The sequence below is a fragment of the Gorilla gorilla genome, chromosome 9, assembly GCF_029281585.2.
Source record: "Gorilla gorilla gorilla isolate KB3781 chromosome 9, NHGRI_mGorGor1-v2.1_pri, whole genome shotgun sequence".
Taxonomy (NCBI): Eukaryota; Metazoa; Chordata; class Mammalia; order Primates; family Hominidae; genus Gorilla; species Gorilla gorilla.
In genome coordinates this window covers 24369317-24388615 of record NC_073233.2, presented here as the reverse complement: position 1 = coordinate 24388615, position 19299 = coordinate 24369317, and the positions used below count along the sequence as shown (strand labels likewise).

General features: G+C 39.8%; 1 protein-coding gene across 6 annotated transcripts in view; it reads left to right on the top strand.

Moving 5' to 3' along the window:
- Window positions 1-19299, top strand: part of SERGEF (secretion regulating guanine nucleotide exchange factor) — a 225000-nt gene that overhangs the window by 7543 nt on the left and 198158 nt on the right. For 5 of the 6 annotated variants that reach the window (XR_008669777.2, XM_004050772.4, XM_055355969.2 and 2 more), the window contains exons 4-8: window positions 1121-1215; window positions 5091-5151; window positions 9700-9813; window positions 12616-12678; window positions 17337-17495. Coding sequence is in view for 5 of the 6 variants with exons in the window: in XM_004050772.4 (XP_004050820.1) it covers window positions 1121-1215; window positions 5091-5151; window positions 9700-9813; window positions 12616-12678; window positions 17337-17495 (492 nt within the window). In the remaining variant the exon portion in view is untranslated. The remainder of the gene's footprint in view (window positions 1-1120; window positions 1216-5090; window positions 5152-9699; window positions 9814-12615; window positions 12679-17336; window positions 17496-19299) is intronic. The other variant, XM_055355968.2, reaches the window with a different exon arrangement.

Here is a 19299-nt window from a genome sequence, read left to right as displayed (position 1 = left end):
TGGATTTAAAGGACCATCTGTGGTTTCTGACCAGGCTCCCTCTTTGCCACGGTCCTCTGGCAAGGGCATCTTCTGTCACTCTCCTGTCATAAACCCTTGTGGATTCTCCCAGACATAGCTCGGATTCCTAGCTTTTTAGCGTTGGCCTTCTGTAACTGTTCCCTAGCTATCTTTGTGCCGTGTCTCTTATTCTCCACACTCCTCATACTTTTCTTTCTAGTCATACCAAGCAGTATATGCTCTTCTGTCTGTCTGGACCAGCCCCTCTTGTCTATCTGATGGACTCGAATCCCAGCTTTAAAACCCTGCTCAAGTGTCACCATCCTCCTCTGTGGAGGGGTTCTGTAATATGTTTTGAATTTGATGGTGATTATTAGAATCTAAACAATAACTATCATTTATAAGGTGTTTATTGTGAGCCTATGTTTTGGATTGTAAGGAGTCAGTAGATAATGCTCTTTCCTGCTCATATTTGGAGCCAGTTGCGAGAAAAGCACAGAGAAGTCAGTATTGGAGATTAAAAACTATTGGCTTTTCACTGGTAAAGGCTAAATTGGAGGACAGGATTACTTATGAGGCCAGTGGTCCTAATATTCTTCTGGTCCAAACTTACCCCCAAATCTCTAGGCTTTCCCCACAGGGAAATGCTTCCTATGTGTCAGCCTAGAATGACTGAGAGGGAGGTGCCAAGCCACATATGTCCTGTCCCGTCTCCTAAACTCACCAGTTGGTTACATGACCGCTGTCCCCTAGAAAGCAGTGAGGATGGGGAAGGGCAGGGAGAAAAGCTGGAGTGTTGTTTTACTAATGGAAATTTTGTCACATGGAAACATGAAAAATGAAAAATTACTATCCTCCCATCCCAATACGAGGCACTGAGTTAAGTGTTCTACACAGATAATCTGTTATTAATGAGAGAATAGAATAGACAATCTGTGTGGAGTGCTTAACCTGGTGCCCAGTGTTTTCATTCCTAGAGGAATAAAAGCAGGGAATATGGTCTGAATGCACTGAAGCACTTTCCCTCATCCCCTTTGCATCTCTCACCCTGCAGCATTTACCCATTGGTCACAGACATCTTACTTCACAGATTTGCAATTTAAGTATTTGTATTTTGCAGAAAATGGTCAAGTTCTATCATGTGGATCCAACTCCTTTGGCCAGTTAGGAGTTCCTCATGGACCTCGAAGATGTGTGGTTCCCCAGGCCATTGAGGTGAGGACAGTTAATATTTAGCTTGCCCATGACCTGTTAAAGTGTTACCAAGGTATTAACCTATCTCTCCCCAGAATAAAAGGCTGTCAGGATCCCTGAAAACCCATGGAGTAGGAGAATTTGATGGGAAAAATTAAGTTGGGAGGTAAACATTGTGAATGAAAACCTCTGTTAGTTTTCATACACTTCATATAAAGTTTTGTGAAATAAAACAATAAAAGTAATACATCTCATAAGGATATTGATGACATTTTACAGTTCTAAAATTAGTAATAATTGAAATTATGTTAGAAATAGGTCCAGATAGAAGTGATTTGTCGAAAGACACTAAGCTAGGCAAATGGTATAGGCCAGTGCTAGCCAGTAGAAATATAATGTGAGCCATATGTAATTTAAAATTTTCTAGTAGCCCTATTTAAAAAAGAAACAGGTGAAATTAATTTTTAAAATAACAGCATTATTGAGCTGTAATTCACATACCATAAAATTAACCCCTTTAAAATGTATATCCACAGAGATGAGCAACCAATATCATTATCTTATTTTAGAACATTTTCATTACCACCAAAAGAAACTATGTACTTAATAGCAGTCAATTCCTATTCTCCCTTCCCCTCAGCCCCTGGTGAGTACTAATCTACTTTTTGTCTCTATAGATTTGCCTGTTATTTCAGCATGTCATCAGTATAAAGTTATTTTTTGTTTTTATTTTTATTTTTGAGATGGAGTCTCACTCTGTCGCCCAGGCTGGAGTGCAGTGGCGCGATCCCGGCTCACTGCAACCTCCGCCTCCCAGGTTCAAGCAGTTCCCTGCCTCGGCCTCCCGAGTAGCTGGGATTACAGGTGCCTGGCACCGTTCCCAGCTAATTCAGTATAAAAATTATTAACAAGATATTTTATACTGATTTTGTACTAAGTCTTTGAACTCTGGTATGCATTTTTTACTTACAATATGTCTCAGTTTAGTGTAATCACATTTCAAGTTTTCAAGAGCTATGTGTAGGTAGTGGCTACCATATTGGACAAAACAAGTGTTAAACAGGACTCTTGGCTCTAGTTCAGAGCTCTTTACTTCAGTGCATCATACTTAAAATCACCCCTTTTTGTGAAGTTTATATTGTAAGTGATCATAATAGGAATATAGAATTTTTAAAGAAATATGCTTGAATCAAAAATGAGTTTTACCACCTAAGCTGCCCCACTCCGATCTAATTTCCCTAAACTCTGATTAATAGTGGGAGATGTTTTTTCCCTAGAGAAGGCTTGGGTCTGCCCCTGCCAGCTTGCTGAACTCAGTTGTTGGTCTGTGGACTGTTATTTCGGGTCATGGTTCCCATGGTATGCACAAAGTCTAGGCTCTGTGTCCCTGAAGGAAGTATTATAGCTCCCAATTGCAAATAGATGGCCTTGTAAGCACCTACATATAAGTTATAATTAATTTAGCTTAATTATACTTTATATAATTAAGGAATAGAGGAACAATGGTTAAAATATGTTGGTTGACAGAATCAGAAAGTAAAAACATTTTGACAGGTGACATTCTATGCAACAATAGGAGCAATGTGCCAAAGAGAAATTTAATAGAAATTCATTCATTTATTTAATAACAACCATTATGTGTAGGTACTATGTTTAGGCAGTGGGAGCAAAGTTGAATAAGACCTGTCCTCGCAGTTGAGAGCTTTATAGTTTGGTAGGACATGATAGGACATTTAAGTATTACATAAATACTTAAATGTAATACCATGTCAGAACTATGACAGATGCATGTATATCCCCAAAGGAAGGAGTTTTGAGCATCTGGGGGAAGGTGGGGTGAGAAGAGGCTTAAGCTAAGTCTCAAAAGTTAAATAGAGGTTTACCTGTCTTGGGATAGGAGGATGCTCAGAGTGGGTGCAAAAGAAGAACATTCTAGGCAGAAGGAACCATGTAGGCAAAGGTGCAACGGAATGAAACAGGAGAGTTTGGGATATCGTAAGTAGTTTAGTATGGTTGGAATATAAGGAAGAGGTGGAAGTTCCAGGGTAGAGTGGGTGGGAATGGGGCAATCAGGGTGGTTGTATGTGATACATGGTAAGAACAGCATGGTAGGGAGGTCAGATAGGAAGATGGATTGAAGGAAGGTTACTTAGGAAACTCTTGCTAACAATCCAAATGAAATGATTGTGGCTCAAACTAAAGCAGCAACAGCTGGGATGGAGAGTAAGAGGTGGAGGTGAGTGGTGTTAAAGAGACTGAAGTCACATGTAAAGCCCTTCAGTTAGTTTTTTGGGGAAAAACAAAAGAAAAATATAAAGGACAATATGTTCAAATTGTATTAACGCTAAGATTTGATCTTCTCGTAAGCTAATGTGATTGTGGACTCCATTGACAGAAGTATAGTTTCCAGAAGAAGGAAGGCCAAAGCTCAGCCCTTTCTGCTGTTCAGCCTGCATCTGGGATGTTGTGTTTTATTGTGGATTTGGTGCTTAGGCCCTGGGCATAAAGGTGTATAAGACTCAGGTCCTGCCCTTGAGGGTCCTAAAGTTTAGAAAGACACTGTGGACCTGTAAATAAACAAATGTGATAAGCCTTAATGGGGTTATGATTATGCTATAGAGTTCTTTTAAAAGAGAAAGATTGAACAACTAGAGCATATTTAGAGAAGTGAAGACCAGGAGGGGAAGGGAATTTGAAATCCAGTGATGGCTGATGAATGGGGGATATTTGCTTTGAAGAAAAGATCTTCATTAGTTATCTATTGCTGTGTAACAAATTACTGCAAACCTTAGCAGCTTAAAACAGCAAACATTTATTATGTCACAGTTTCGGAGAGTCAGGAATTTAGGAACAGCTTAGCTGGTCTCTCATGAAGTTACAGTTGAGATGTTAGGTGGGTCTGCTTGCAATCTCCGTGGACCTGTAAATAAACAAATGTGGTAAAGCCCTAATGGTTTCATGTTCCTTGCCATGTGGACCTTTCTATTGGACTTTTCAGACATAGCATCTGGTTTCCCCCAGGAGTGATGAAAGAGAGAGGGAGAGATGCTAAGCAGGAAGCCTTAGTGCCTTTTTTCGCCTAGACTCTGAGTCACTCATTGCTGCTTTATTCTCTTTATTAAAAGCATGTCACTAAGTCCAGCCCACACAAGGGGAGGGGTATTAAGCTCCACATCTTGAAGGGAGGAGTAGCAAGAATTTGAGGACCTATTTTTAAAACCACTACAAGATGTCTTAGAGAGGACATGACAACTGTCTTCAAATATTTGGAAAGCATTGTCAGAAGCTGCAGGCAGATAGGTTTGGTTCCACCTAAAGAGATAAATGGAACTGTGCAAAGATGGAACAGGCACCTGGGGAAATGGCGATCCCTATGTCACTGGGGGTAGGTGTTTGGCAGGAGTCGGATGACCACTTGGTGGGGTGTTGTTGGATGGAGATTGGACTAGATCATGTTGGGAAACTTTGAGTCCTTGGTAAATAAAGTCTTACTGGCACACAGTCATGCTCATTCATTTATGTACAGTCTAGAGCTGCTTTTATGTTACAATGGCAGAGCTGAGTAGTGTGACAGAAACTGTGGCCTGTAAAACATTTACTAACTGTCCCTTTACAGAAAACATTTACTAACTCTTGGACTAGATGACCTTAGAAGTGCCTCCCAGCCCTGAGAGTTGTTGTCATATGGTATTGTGATATGGTATTTTAAAAGATATATTTTTTTCTTTTAGGGATAAATGTAGAGGTATTTATGGGTGGAAATATTGGGGGGAGTGGTTGCTTTAAACCAGTCAGACCCATAATGAGGACCATACTGCATTGTATTTGGTATAAATTACATAAAATTTTGTAGGTGGATGGTTCTGAGATCTAAATCCTTTTCTTTATCTTGACAGCTCCATAAAGAGAAGGTTGTTTGTATTGCTGCTGGACTGAGGCATGCAGTAGCTGCTACAGGTGATCATTTTATCTTTTTTTTATTTTTATTTTTAATACTTTTTAGAGATGGGGTCTCACTCTGTTGCCCAGGCTGGAGTGCAGTGGCTCGATCATAGCTTGCTGTAGCCTTGAACTCCTGAGCCCAAGCTGTCTAACTGCCTCAGTCTCCTGAGTAGCTAGAACTATAGGTGCATGCCACCATGCCCTACTAATTTTTAAGATTTTTTTGTAGAGACAGGGTCTCGCTATGTTGACCAGGCTGGTCTTGAATTTCTGGCCTCAAGCAATCCTCCCGCCTTGGCCTTCCAAAGTACTGGGATTACAAGTGTGAGCCACTGTGCCCAGCCTGCCCTCCGCCTTTTAAAATAGGTCTGTAATAAGAGGAAACTTAACTTTAGGAGAAAAACCATTTAGGGAATATTTCAAAGGGTCCTGCTGCATTGTGGTTCTGATGAAAAGGAGAGAACATAAGGCAGAAGTCATGTAGGAAAGACATTAGCAGGTAGAGAGGAAGGAAATGAAGTTTTCTAGCTCTTTGTGTTCTAGGTATGATGCTAGGTGCTATTTATTTACTTTATTTAATCCTCACAACCAGGAAGTGATGCGAGTTACATTTTACATGTGAAGAAACTGAGGCACACAGTTAAAGTGCTTGTGTAAGCTTATACAGGGAGTAACGTAGAGCTGGGGTCAGAGCCTGGGATGGTTTGGATCCTAAGGCTCATATTCTTTGCAGGGAACTGCACTGCCTTCCTAATGGATTTTAATGTTTATTAATTTAAAAGCTTTAAGTGAGCTTGTCTCCTGTACTGTGAGTGGGTGATGGGACTGACAGTCTGTGTGTGAGGGGGACAGGGAGGTGGCGTGTGGGAGAATGGTGACCCTTTTATCTCTCCCCTTTTCATTTTTTCTGCTCTTACTCCTTTTGAACTGAAGGACAGCACTAATTGGCTGTGGCAGCTGAGGCTCAGGTGCTTTGTGAGTCCAGTTGTGGAGTGGAGGAAGGAGAGAGGAGGTGAGGAAGAGCTCAGTGCAGGACTGTGCTGATAGTCCTGGGCTTAGCATTGATTATACTTCAAAAAAAATTCAACTTTTTATTTTGAGATAATTGCAGATGCACATGCAGCTGCAAAAATAAAACAGACCCTGTGTGTTCTTTCCCAGTTTCCCCTAATGGTATCTTGCAAAACTATAGTACAATAACATAATGAGGATATTAACATTGATACAGTCAAGATATAGAACAGTTCCATTACCGCAGGAATCCTTCCTGTTGCCTTTCTATAGCCACACCCATTTCTACCTGCCTATAACCACTTCTTAGCCCTAGGCTAAGCACTCTTCTGTCTCCATCTCTATGATGTTGTCATTTCAAAAATGTTCTATAAATGGTATCATACAGTATATAACCTTTTGAGGTTGGCTTTTTTCATTCAACATAATTCCCTAGACATTCATCCAAGTTGTGTATATCAGTAATTCATTCTTTTCATTGCTGAGTAGTATTTGTTGGTATGGATGTACCACAGTACTAATCTGTTAGGGCTGCCGTAACAAAATACCACAAACTAGGAGGCTGAAAGAACAGACGTTTATTTTCTCACCATTCTGGAGGCTAAAAGTATTAAGATTATTGTGTTGTCAGGATTGGTTTCTCGTGAGTTTTTTTTTTTTTTTTTTTTCGTGGCCTATAGGTGACCACCTTCTTGCTCGGTTCTTGCATGGTCTTTTTTGGGTGTGCCTGTGGAGAGGGAGAGATTTCTGATGTCTCTTCCTTTTTATAAGGACACCAGTCCTATTAGATTAAGACCCTACACATATGACCCCCTTTAACTTTTATTGCATTCCATAGCCCCTATCTGCAAATCTAGTTACAGTGGGCATTAGGGTTTCAACAATTTCAACATCTGAATTTTAGGGGGATACAGTTCTTCCCATGCCTGTATATAAATACACACATACACATACACACACACACACACATATAAACATATATATATATAAAACACACACTCACACATGTATATATATATATATATATATATATGTAATGTATTTTTAAGATAGGGTCCCCCCTGTTGTCCAGGCTGGGGTACAGTGGTGTGTTCATGGTTCACTGCAACCTCAAACTTCTGGGCTCAAGCGATCCTCTAGGTTCTACCTTCCAAGTAGCTGGGACTACAGATATGTGCCACCACACTCAGCTAATTTTTAAATTTTTATTCTTGTAGAGATGGGGTCTTGGTATGTTGCCCAGGCTTGTCTTGAACTCTCAGCCTCTGACAGTCTTCCTGCCTTCTCCTCCCAAAGTGTTGGGATTACAGGTGTGAGCCTCTGTGCCCAGCCTGAATGAGGTCTACATATTGTAATTAGTTGATATGTATCACAAGTCTTTCTTTCTTTTTTTAAAAAATTATTTTTTTCTTAATTTTATCATGGTAAAATATACGTAGTTTACAGTTTATTATCTTAACCATTTTTAAGTGTATAAGTACATCCATATCATTATGCAATCACCACCACCATCCATCTCCAGAACATTTCGTCTTGCAAAATTGAAACTCTATACCCATTAAACAATAACTCCCCATTCCCCATTCCACTGGCCCATGGCAATCACTATTCTACTTTCTGTATCTATACTTTTGACTACTGTAAGTCTCTCATCTAAGTGGAATCATACAGTATTTGTCTTTTTTGTGACTGGCGTTATTTCACTTAGCATGATGTCCTCAAGGTTCATCCATGGAGTAGGATATATCGGCGTTTAGATACTTTTTAAAGTGGATAATATTCCATTGTATGGATATATCACGTTTTGCTTACCATTCGTCTGTCAGTGGACATTTGAGTTGCTTCCATGTTTTAGCTATTGTGAATAATGCTGCTATGAACATGGGTGTACAAATATCTCTTCAAGATCCTGCTTTCAATTCTTTTGGATGTGTACCCAGAAGTGAAATTATTAGTTCATATGGTAATTCTATTTTTAATTTTCTGAGGAACTACCATACTATTTGCCACAGAGGTTGTACTATTTTGTTTCCACCAGGAGTGCACGAGGTTCCAATTTTTCCAAAAACTCACCAACACTTGTTATTTTCTGGTTTTTAAAAATAGTAGCATCAAAATGTGTATGAGGTGATATCTGTTTTCATTTCCCTGATGGTTAGCAATGTTAGCATCTTTTCATGTTTTTACTGGACATTTGTATATCTTCTTGGAGAAATATCTATTCAAATCCTTTGCACTGCGCCCTCCTCCCTCGCTTTTTTTGTTGAGACAGTGTCTCATTCTGTTGCCCAGGCTAGAGTGCAGTGGCGTGATCTTGGCTCACTGCAGCCTCCACCTCCCAGGCGCAAGTGATCTTCCCACCTCAGGCAGCTGGGACTGCAGGTGTACGCCACCATGCTTGGCTAATTTTTAAATTTTTTGTAGAAATGAGATCTCACTATATTGCCCAGGCTGTTCTCAAACTCCTGGGCTCAAGCAATCCTCCCATGTCAGCCTCCCAAAATGCTGGGATTACATCTTTGCCCATTTTTTAACTGAGTTGTTTCTTTTGGTTGTTGAGTTTTTGGAGTTCTTTATATATTCTGGATATTCATCTCCTGTCAGCTATCTGAAGTCTCTTATAAAGTTTTTCCTCTTTTTTTTTTCCTCTTGAAGTCAATTTGTTGAAGAGATTGTAAGTTTTTATTTCAACACTGTGCTTTGCTCACATTGTGCTCAGTGGTCATAGCTTATTTTTCACAAAACAGGCTTGTCTGTTTATAGCCTTAAAAAGGACTGCTGTTTATAGGATACTCCCAAAGGAGCAGAACCTTAATGTTGCTGTTGGGTGATGGATCCTAGTTTCACACACCTGAGAGTAGATCAAATATCTAGAATTTCATCTTTGCATTTGTATGAGGTTCAGAACATAGGTACATGAATTAGATTCAGTGGGCATGAAAGTAAAAGGCCATTCCGCTGAAATCATGGCTATTAAGAAGCTATCTTGCAGTCATAAATATGTATTTACTTGGCAATTAGGAATCTTTGAATTCATCTTGGTGTCGTGGAAAGGGCACTACATTAGGTGTTAGGAAAGCTGAGTCCTGGCATTTTCTCTGCTGTTACCTTCCTGCGTGAGGAGACAAATCGCATCCTCTCTTCAGGGCCTCAGTTTTCTCATCTACTGAATGTGAGGAATGGATTTGATGATCTTCAAGGTTCTTTTCTGCTTTGTCTGGGGTCTGAGTTGTCTTTTCAGGTTAATCATGAATAAGGTGTCATTCCACTGATTTGACTCTGAAGGAGTGTCCTGGAACTTTTTGTGGGAAGTTATGTGATATTGGAATTTGCTTTGATGGTCTTAGTCTGTCCTGAAGACTGGATTTGTGATTGGCTTGGTGGTAATCCCTGGACCAGTTACAGGACCTCTTGAAGCAATTGAGCTTCTCCATAACACTCATATTAATTGAGAAAGAATTGGGAATTTCTCATAGCAGTGAGGTTCAAAGAGCAATCTAGTCTTATCCTGATGTGCATCTTCTCTGCTTTCTCTTGCATTCTGTTGGGAAGCGAGTGGCATCGTGTTCCAGTGGGGGACTGGTTTGGCATCATGTGGACGACGGTTGTGCCCTGGGCAGACTCTTCCATTGTTTTTCACAGCAAAGGAACCAAGCAGAGTGACAGGTAAGATGCTTCTTTCTTTAGTCCTATATTTGTTCTTTGTCAGGAAGTAGAGACATAAACATGCAGAAGAGGATTAAATGGATTTTTGATTTTGCTATTTCTTGGTCTCTCTAACTTTCTCTATTAGTTGGTCTGTTAGTCTTGCTGGCATTGTTTGTTGGCCCAGTAGAAGCAACCCTCTTTGCTGCCAGAGTTTGGAACCAATTGAGGCATAGATGCAAGTCAGATAGGTGGAGATTGAAATGGTAACTCTAGAACTGTTAAAAGCTAGGTTGGAAGACATGATTAGAGGCTCACTATGACTATATATTGTCTTCAAACCCCTAATTCTGAATCTCAGATTGAATTTGCCCACCAAGCACTGGGGTAGTTGTATAGAGTTGGCCCTGCTAAACTTAACGCCTGACCAAGAGGACATGAGGATGTACCCTCTCTTCAGGCAGGCACACCCCAAAGAGGGAACCCAGGAGGACCGTGCCTTGCATGGCCAGTTCCTTCTCCCAAAAAGGAAGCAGGAGTGAGTGAGGATGTAGACAGAGGGGCCAGGAGTGTTCCCACAGGGAAATCTCTCTACGCGAAAATACGAGGAGTAGGTAATATGTGTTCTGCCCATAGGTCTGTTGGTCATTTGGTCTGTATTTTCTCCTTCCTTTTCTTCCCCCTACCCTTCTTCCCCTGTCTCTCTCTCTTTTTCTTTCTCTCTCTCTGCTCTCCTTGTGGGCCTTTCTCCCTCTGTATACAGCACCATGTCTCCATTTCCTCCTCTTCTCCCTTTTCTGCTTTCTCACTCTTCTACTTTGTGACCGAGTTTACCCAGGCTTGGCTGTAGGAAAAACTTGTATAGGAGACTTGTAACTACTTCTTCTGTTGCCTGGAACAAATCAGGGATTTTTGAGGATGGTGGGAAGGGGCGGGGGAAGAATAGGAAAGGGTGGGTTGCAGTGGGAGTGATGTAATTGGGTGTTGAGATCATTCTCATTTTTCTAAGTCCTGGAGGTATTCTCTTTCAGCTAGGGGTGGGCTTAGCTTCCCTGAAACCCATGGGTTGAGCTGGGGAAGGTACTCTTAGAAAGGAGAAGGAGCATTGGATGTGGGACAGGTAGTCCACTTCACATGACAATAGAAACATGTATAATGTAAACTTGGACTTCTCAAACATTTTTGTCTTCTTCATCAAGGTATTCACTTCTCCCCAGGCATATCCTGCCTTCTCATTTCTCTGTGCTTATGGGAAAACTGTTACCTCTGCCTGAAATGCCTTTTCCTTTGTGTTCCCTCTGGGAAAAATTCTAAGAATTTTTTTTTTTTTTTTTTTTTTTGAGACAGAGTCTCACTCTGTCGCCCAGGCTGGAGTGCAGTGGCGCGATCTCAGCTCACTGCTAGGTCTGCCTCCCGGGTTCACGCCATCCTCCTGCCTCAGCCTCCCGAGTAGCTGGGACTACTGGCGCCTGCCACCACGCCCGGCTAATTTTTTTGTATTTTTAGTAGAGACAGGGTTTTCACCGTGTTAACCAGGATGGTCTCGATCTCCTGACCTCGTCATCCACCCGTCTCGGCCTCCCAAAGTGCTAGACCTAGCTCAGATACACCTTTCTCAGTAAAGACCTTTTCTTTTCTAGTGTTCACTGCATTAACTTCACATGCATGGATAGCACAGTATACTGTATTATTATGAATTGTCTGTATGTTTTCTCATATGCTAAAGATTATGAACTTTTAAAGGGTGGAAGCGGTGTGTCATTTTGCTCTATATTTTAGCACAGGACCTGTTATTAGAGGGAAAAAATGTTTTTTATTTTATTTCATTTAAACAACCTGTTTGGCTTCTGTTTGGGTGGGGCACAGCTTAGATTCAGAGTTGGTTTTAGGGGAATTCTCTGATGAGACATTAGAATGGATCATCAACTTCCAGTCCTCAAAGTCTTTCACTTTTCGTCCTCCCGTACTCACCTCATTGCCAAAAGTTCTGGAGCTGGAACCCTGGCTGTCCCCTCCTCACCTGGCCATTAGGGGCCCAGTACTTCCTCTCTGGTGAACATGGGTGAAAACATCTGCTTTGTCCTGTTATCATTCCAGAGGACACTTGAAGGTGTGAGGGCCATTTTATTACAACAGTTATTAATTAAAAAGAAGTGTCAGAAAAAAAGTTACAGAATAAGTCTGCATCTATCTGCATGCTAGACTGCATGTCATCACAGGCTAGCTCCACTTTTAGCAGTGTAATTAAGGAAGGAAAAGTGCTGAATTTGGAGAAAGAAGCCCAGTTCAGAATCTGGTTCTGATTGTGTGTTCTTAGGAGGCTTGGGGTTATTTAAGTGCCTGCATTTGATAACAGCTGAGTGTATGAGATGTCATTGCTCTAGACCCACTCAACTGCTGGAGTTAGGAAATAGACACACAGACACACACACATGCACACACATTTTTACATACACACACCTATGTCTATTTATCTGTCTCTACTAGAAATCATGAAATTTACACTGATTTTTCCAATTACTATCCAATATTACACGGTTGATTATAGCCTTTCCCCTTTTCATATCTATACCTTTCCTCCCTCTTTGATAGTGATGAATCTGGCTCGTTTATCCTGAATATATTTACTTGATTGTTCAATCTCCTGGCATGTTACCAGGCTCCCTACAGTGCCAGCCATCTTCTTGGCCAGTGCTGCTGACTCAGGCCTGCCTGCACTGGCTGAGTCTCTCCCACGCCCAGGTGGTACTGGCTGAGTGCCCCCTCTCTGCCCAGTTTGTTCTGTTATAAATGTAATTCAGAAGAACATTTTTTCTTTTGTAGGTCTAGAGAATTCTAAAGCAATGTGTGTTCTTGCTGGCTCAGACCACTCAGCTTCATTAACAGGTAGGTACCAGCTCTTTCACGGTTTAACATGCCATTCAGGATTCTGTATGTGACTGCCTGAAGTGATGATATTGAAATACAGAGGGAATGTCATAGACTTTGGAGCTAGAATTCTGATGCTACCACTGGTATGCTCTTAGGCAAATTACTTTTCCTTTCTGAGACCATCTTCTTGTCTGTAAAAGACTTTGTGGGTAGTTACGAGAATTAAATATAATACATATAAATCATGAATAGCAGACATAGGCTCACTTCCATTTCGTCTGAGTTTGCTTTCTTAACTATACAATAAGGATAATAATGTCTTCCTCTCAGGGTAATGGTGGTTGTCAAATCATGTAATCAACAGTAAATTTATATATAACATATATAGATAACACAGTGTATTATATAATTATGAATTCTTTGTAGTTTTCTCATATACCTACGATTATGAGGGTAGAAGCTGCTCTCTTATCCATCTAATCTATTTTGGTGTGTATTGTAACTGTCTAAGCTCTCTACCTGTGTATACTCTCTAGTTGTCATCTCAAAGTAACCTGTTTTATCCATCTATATCTTTCTAATCCATTTATCAGTCTCCATTTGTGTATCTATCTACTCTGTTTACCTATGTATCTATTTATCTTTAATCTTTGTAATATCTAATCTGTGTATCTATATATCTAACTCTAGATATATAGTTTTGTAAATATTTTATATTGTTATATGTTTCTCTAATTTATCTACTTCATCTCTTTGATCTATCTGTTTTTCTGTCTTAACTGTTTTTTCATCCTACACTATATCTCTCTCTTTGGCTGCGCATTCATCCTTCCATTTGAAACACCGAGCCAATACAGTATAAACTGTCTAGTGACTTTTCCTTCCAAGGCAATGCAGCATTTTCTTGAAAGTGACAGTAATCCCTTCTCTTTGGCCCACATTGCCCTGACCCCTGCTGGTAGACTGGAGACTATACATCTGAGAGATTTATAATATTTTGTTTGGTAAGACCTCTCACAGAGTTGAATGTATTCTATTTTTTAAGCAAAGAGGAGGGACTTCCGTACTTAGTGTTTTATGTGGAAATTCAGGTGTGCCCATAATATATGTAAATTAATGGTGGTATGCATTCTTCGACATCAAATTTGCAATGCAGCCCAGCTGAGAAGTTGTTATTTCAAGAGCACAGGAGCCATAATATGAAAGTTTAAATGCTTTGCAAATTCTGAGCTGCAGATAATTTGTCATTTAATGAATTTGAAACAAACATCTAATAAAAAAGCACCTACTTTTAACTTGTGTCTCACATTAGGTAGATTTATATATTAATATTTGTTAAAAGTGTTGAGTTGAAATGAATGCCAACTATAAGGGACTCCAGTGGGTATCCATCCAGTTCCTCCCTTCCTTTTACAGAAGAAGGACTAGAGACCTTAGGGTGAGAAGTGATGTGTTCGTGCCCCACAGTCAATGAGGGATGGAGAAGGCATTCTTTTCTGAGAATAAAAGTAGACTACGAAGTGTTTCTGTTTTGTTCTAATTAATTTGAAATGACTGATGGTATGTAAACCTACAGCTTGTCTAGTTGTTTGCCACCATCAACTTCTTAAAAATTCTTGTTAGTAGCAAATTTATTATTTCATATATAGGGCACTTTTATTATGGTGTTATTTATATATAAATGTTGAATATTTTAATTAAGATGTATTTTAAATATAAGAAATTAAATTTCTTTTAACAAACAAAGAATTTAAGTTTCATTTAAAGTATACAATTTAGTAATTTTTAATATATTCACAAAGTGAAATGGTTTTTGATATTTTGCAAATGAGCTAAAGATTATGGAGATTAATAGCCCTGCTGGGCACTGTAGCTCACACCTGTAATCCCAGCACTTTGGAGGCTGAGGCAGATGGAATACTTGAGGTCAGGAGTTCAAGACCAGCCTGGCCACTGGTCTACTAAAAAATGGAGTTTTTTTGTAGAAACCTCATTTCTACCAAAAAATTCAAAATTAGCTGGGTGTGGTGGCACGTGCCTGTAATCCCAGCTACTTGGGAGGCTGAGGCAGGAGAATTGCGTGAACCCGGGTGACGGAGGTTGCAGTGAGCCGAGATCACACCACTGTACTCCAGCCTGGGTGACAGAGCAAGACTCCATCTCAAAAAAAAAAAAAAAGATTAATAGCCCTCTCTTTCTTCATCTAGTTCAAGCTGTTACACATTGGATTTTGTTCAATGCTCTTTAGACATTTTCTCTGGAGTGGTTGTAGATTATATAACTATTTGGCATTGCAGCAGAATTTAATTTTACCTGCTGAGGCAACAGCATAATGATCCTCATCTGGAAGACAGTTTGACTTTCAAAAAGATGGTTTAAAGCTTTACACAGGCTTCATCGTCAGTGGCATCTTTGTAGCTCAGCAGTCCACTTAATGGATTGATACTTTGCTGAGGGGGCTTCTTTGCTATCTTGTAAGAGATCTTCATACTTTGCACACCCTGATGAAGTCCAGGAGGTTGACCTCTCTCTGGGAATGGAATACACCAAATTCACTTCATAGAACTGCAGAATGTCAATGTTGCAGGGTCACCCCAGTGACAAAAAGGTTTCACTGATTTATACTCCCTCATTTTGGAGTTGAGGAAACAGACCTAGAATGTGAAGTGATGTGCCCAGTGTCAAACAGTGATCGGGTAACAGATGGAACTTGAACTGGAGACTTCTGAACCTTAGTCTGAAGCCCCTTAATGATACTGTTTGACTTTCTGTCAGTTTTTTGGAATATACTAGACTGCCCTAGGGCAAGCAATACTATCAAGTTTTATTGGGAAGCTACAAAATGCAGTGAAAGCAGAAGACCTGGCTTCTAGTCCCTATTTGACTCCTTATTAGCCATGTGATCCTGAAAAGTAATTTAACATCTTCCAGCCTTGATTAATTTATCTTCTAGAACAGTGCTAATAGAAATATAATATGAGCCATATTTCAAGAAGTAAAAAGAAACAGGTGGGATTAATTTTAATAATATATCTACTTAACCCAGTGTATCCAAAATATTATTTCAACATGTAACCCATATGAAATTATAAGGAGCCACACTCTTTTTTGCACTAAGTCTTTGCAGTCCATTGTGTGAGAGAGTAGCATTTCACTTACAATGTATCTCAGTTTGGACTAGCCACATTTCAAGTGTTTAACAGCCACATGTAGGTGGTGAACGACTGTATTGGGTAGCACAGCTGTAGATCCTTAGATTATAAGGGTTGGAAAAGCTGAGGAGTCACAAATTGACAAGCCATAGGCTAAATTATAGCCCATGGCCTCATTTTGTATGGCTTTCATTTACAAAATATTTTTGAATGTGAATGCCTTTTAGATAGGCGCGTACTCTCTGGCTTGCCACAGTCACCTGCCAGTCATTCTTGTTACCAGTGTCATCAGTCATATTGTCTGCCCTTCTAGACCAACAGCCTTCCCTTCCAATTTTCAGCTGGTGAAACTAAGTCTTAGAGAGGAAGTGATTTGTCCAAGGTCAATAGCTAGTTAGCAGATCCAGGAATAGAAGCCGGAGTCACTTGACTCTGAATTTGTTCTCTTTCTGTTAAATCACAATGTCAGTCAGTCACTTTCCTGCTTGTATCACAGGATTATTGTGAGGTTAAAACAAGCTGAAGTGCTATCCAGATTCGATTCTATAGCATTATATTTTCTGCTGGACAGGGCATGCAGTGAAATAATCTTATGTTTAAAAAATTTAAGCTTAAATAATGTATCTTTTAACCTGTTATTTTGAAAAGTTAAAGCATTTTTTTCATGCAAAAGGTAGTATAGGCGTATATTTTAAAAACGTAGAAAATAAAGACACACGCACATGTATGTTTATTGCGGCATTATTCACAATAGCAAAGACTTGGAACCAACCCAAATGTCCAATAATGATAGACTGGATTAAGAAAATGTGGCACATATACACCATGGAATACTATGCAGCCATAAAAAATGATGAGTTCACGTCCTTTGTAGGGACATGGATGAAATTGGAAATCATCATTCTCAGTAAACTATCGCAAGAACAAAAAACCAAACACCGCATATTCTCACTCATAGGTGGGAATTGAACAATGAGATCACATGGACACAGGAAGGGGAATATCACACTCTGAGGACTGTTGTGGGGTGGGGGGAGGGGGGAGGGATAGCATTGGGAGATATACCTAATGCTAGATGACGAGTTAGTGGGTGCAGCGCACCAGCATGGCACATGTATACATATGTAACTAACCTGCACAATGTGCACGTGTACCCTAAAACTTGAAGTATAATAAAAAAAAAAAGAAAAAAAAACGTAGAAAATAGAGAAATGTGTCTCATACACATGGTAGATGTTGAGTAAATATTTGTTGAATGAAAAAGTGAAGAGAAAACCACACATTTTTATTTCTTAAGCTACTAAGAACATTTGGCCTTTTTTTATGTATAGAATTTTTGAAAATCTTGTAATGAGTTATAATGGTGTACACAAATTTTGTATCCTGCTTGGCTCCACTCAACCTTGTAGTGTAAGTATAAAACAACTTCTTTTAACCACTTATTTTTTAGACTTCTGTTATTTTCCATCATTTTGGACTAATGTTCCCTCACCTCTTTTGTTACCCTTCTGTTTGTTTAAGATGCAGGAGAGGTGTATGTTTGGGGAAGCAACAAGCATGGGCAACTGGCTAATGAGGCTGCTTTCCTTCCTGTGCCCCAGAAAATAGAAGCACATTGTTTCCAGAATGAAAAGGTCACTGCCATCTGGAGTGGGTGGACACACCTGGTTGCTCAGACAGGTGAGACAGTAGCAGAGAACTTACGGTTGGTAAGAGCAGCTGGGGGACAGCTGTCTAAGCAGCCATGAGTGCTTGGGGTTAAGCCTTTTTATTGATGAAAGCTTAAGGATCAGAGATGGGGATACTGGGATCTAGTTCTGCCACCAGCCAGATATGTGGCTTTTCCTCTCAGAGTCACAGGTTTGTACCCAAAAAGGCAAGCCTGGGTTAAGTTAACTCCTTCCGGTCCTAAGAGCCCATGAGGTTTTGAGAAGGGATCCGTTGCAGCAAATATCATCCAGAAATTTGTCCAGCTTTTTGGGAAGTTCTTACTTTGTCATAGCTATTTGCATGTCTAAGTCTAAATTAAAAGCATCAGAAAATGTTAAGTGAAAGATAAATATCTAAAGATTGAGGTAGGAACATTATTTTGATTCATAGCTGGCATGGAATTCTGATTTAAACTTTCGTTGACCCTAATAAACTATGTGTATTGGTTCAGACATCTCATATATTCCCTCAGATGTTACCACATCATGCCATACAGCTTTTGGCATCTTTGTCTTTTCTTGAATCTTCATTTGTTTCTCATCTTTCCCTTAGGGCAGTTCTGCTTTCCTGGCCTTCATATTGTTGACTTTGTCCTCAGATTTTGTTTTTTCATGGCCTCTATTCATCCCTGCCTTCCTGCCTGTTGATTTCACAGAGTTCCCCAGCCAATTTGAAATTCCCAAGATCTGTTATCATGTCAAAGTATTCTGAGCTTCAGGGGTTCTCAGGAGTTCCCTTGCCTACTCCTGTCCTGCTTGCTAGCTACACACACATCTCTAGACTCCCAAATATCTAGTGACTCTTATTTCAGAAGTTTCTGGCTTTTGCAGGTTTTCAGGTCAGCTTCAGCTATCCTTGGTAAGTCACATACACTACACATTTCTCTACACAAATGTAGACTTATGAGCAGTCATATCTATGATGCTTTTAATTGGTCTTTTAAAACATTTCATGATCATTTTGCAATAGAGGCCTGTATAACAAAGATGTATAATAAACTTTCCATATTACCGCTTTAGAGGATGCTCTAAGCAAAGTGTGTCATTCATTAGGAGGAAGGTCGTCACTTTCCTCAAAGAGATTCAGATTGCTTGAAGATTGGGCTTATCTACAGAACCTTTTCCTAAAGAGACTCACTGAGCATAGTAGCTGGGTTTTGTATGTTTGTAATTGTTGATATCTCTCTTTTGTTTCAGATAATAAGCTCTGTGAAGGAAGCCACCAGATTAGTCTTGCTCACTTCTGTATCTCCAATGCCTATCAAAGAATTTACTCATTTTCCTGCATCAAACTCTTTATAGTTAAAAGAGACTACACATACACAAATGCATACAAGGCAGGGTAGATAGCTAGGATTTCTGACCTCTTTCCTGGGACTTAGATGTTCATGAACAGAAAGCTTCTTTGTCTCTTTGGATTCTGGTGTCCAACCAAATAGGTTAATGTTTATTAGGCACCTATTGAGCAATGTGTTAAGCCTTGGGGAAATGGAGGAGAAAAGACATAGGCCATATCTTCCCACTAGAATATGTAGATAGGCGTAAGCCTAAGAATATAGAGATGGAAAACTTTATCATCCATGCATCGTACAAATAGTGAGGGTCTTTTTATGTACCGTGCCTTGTACTAGATGTAAATCTTGCCCTTAAGGAGTCCACTGTCCACTAGGGGTGATAGACCTGTGATAAAATTTTACTACATTCCAGTATGAGATGTGCAACAATACAGCTAAGTACAAAGGGCAAAAGTCACATAGAAATTAGCAGTAGTCTTG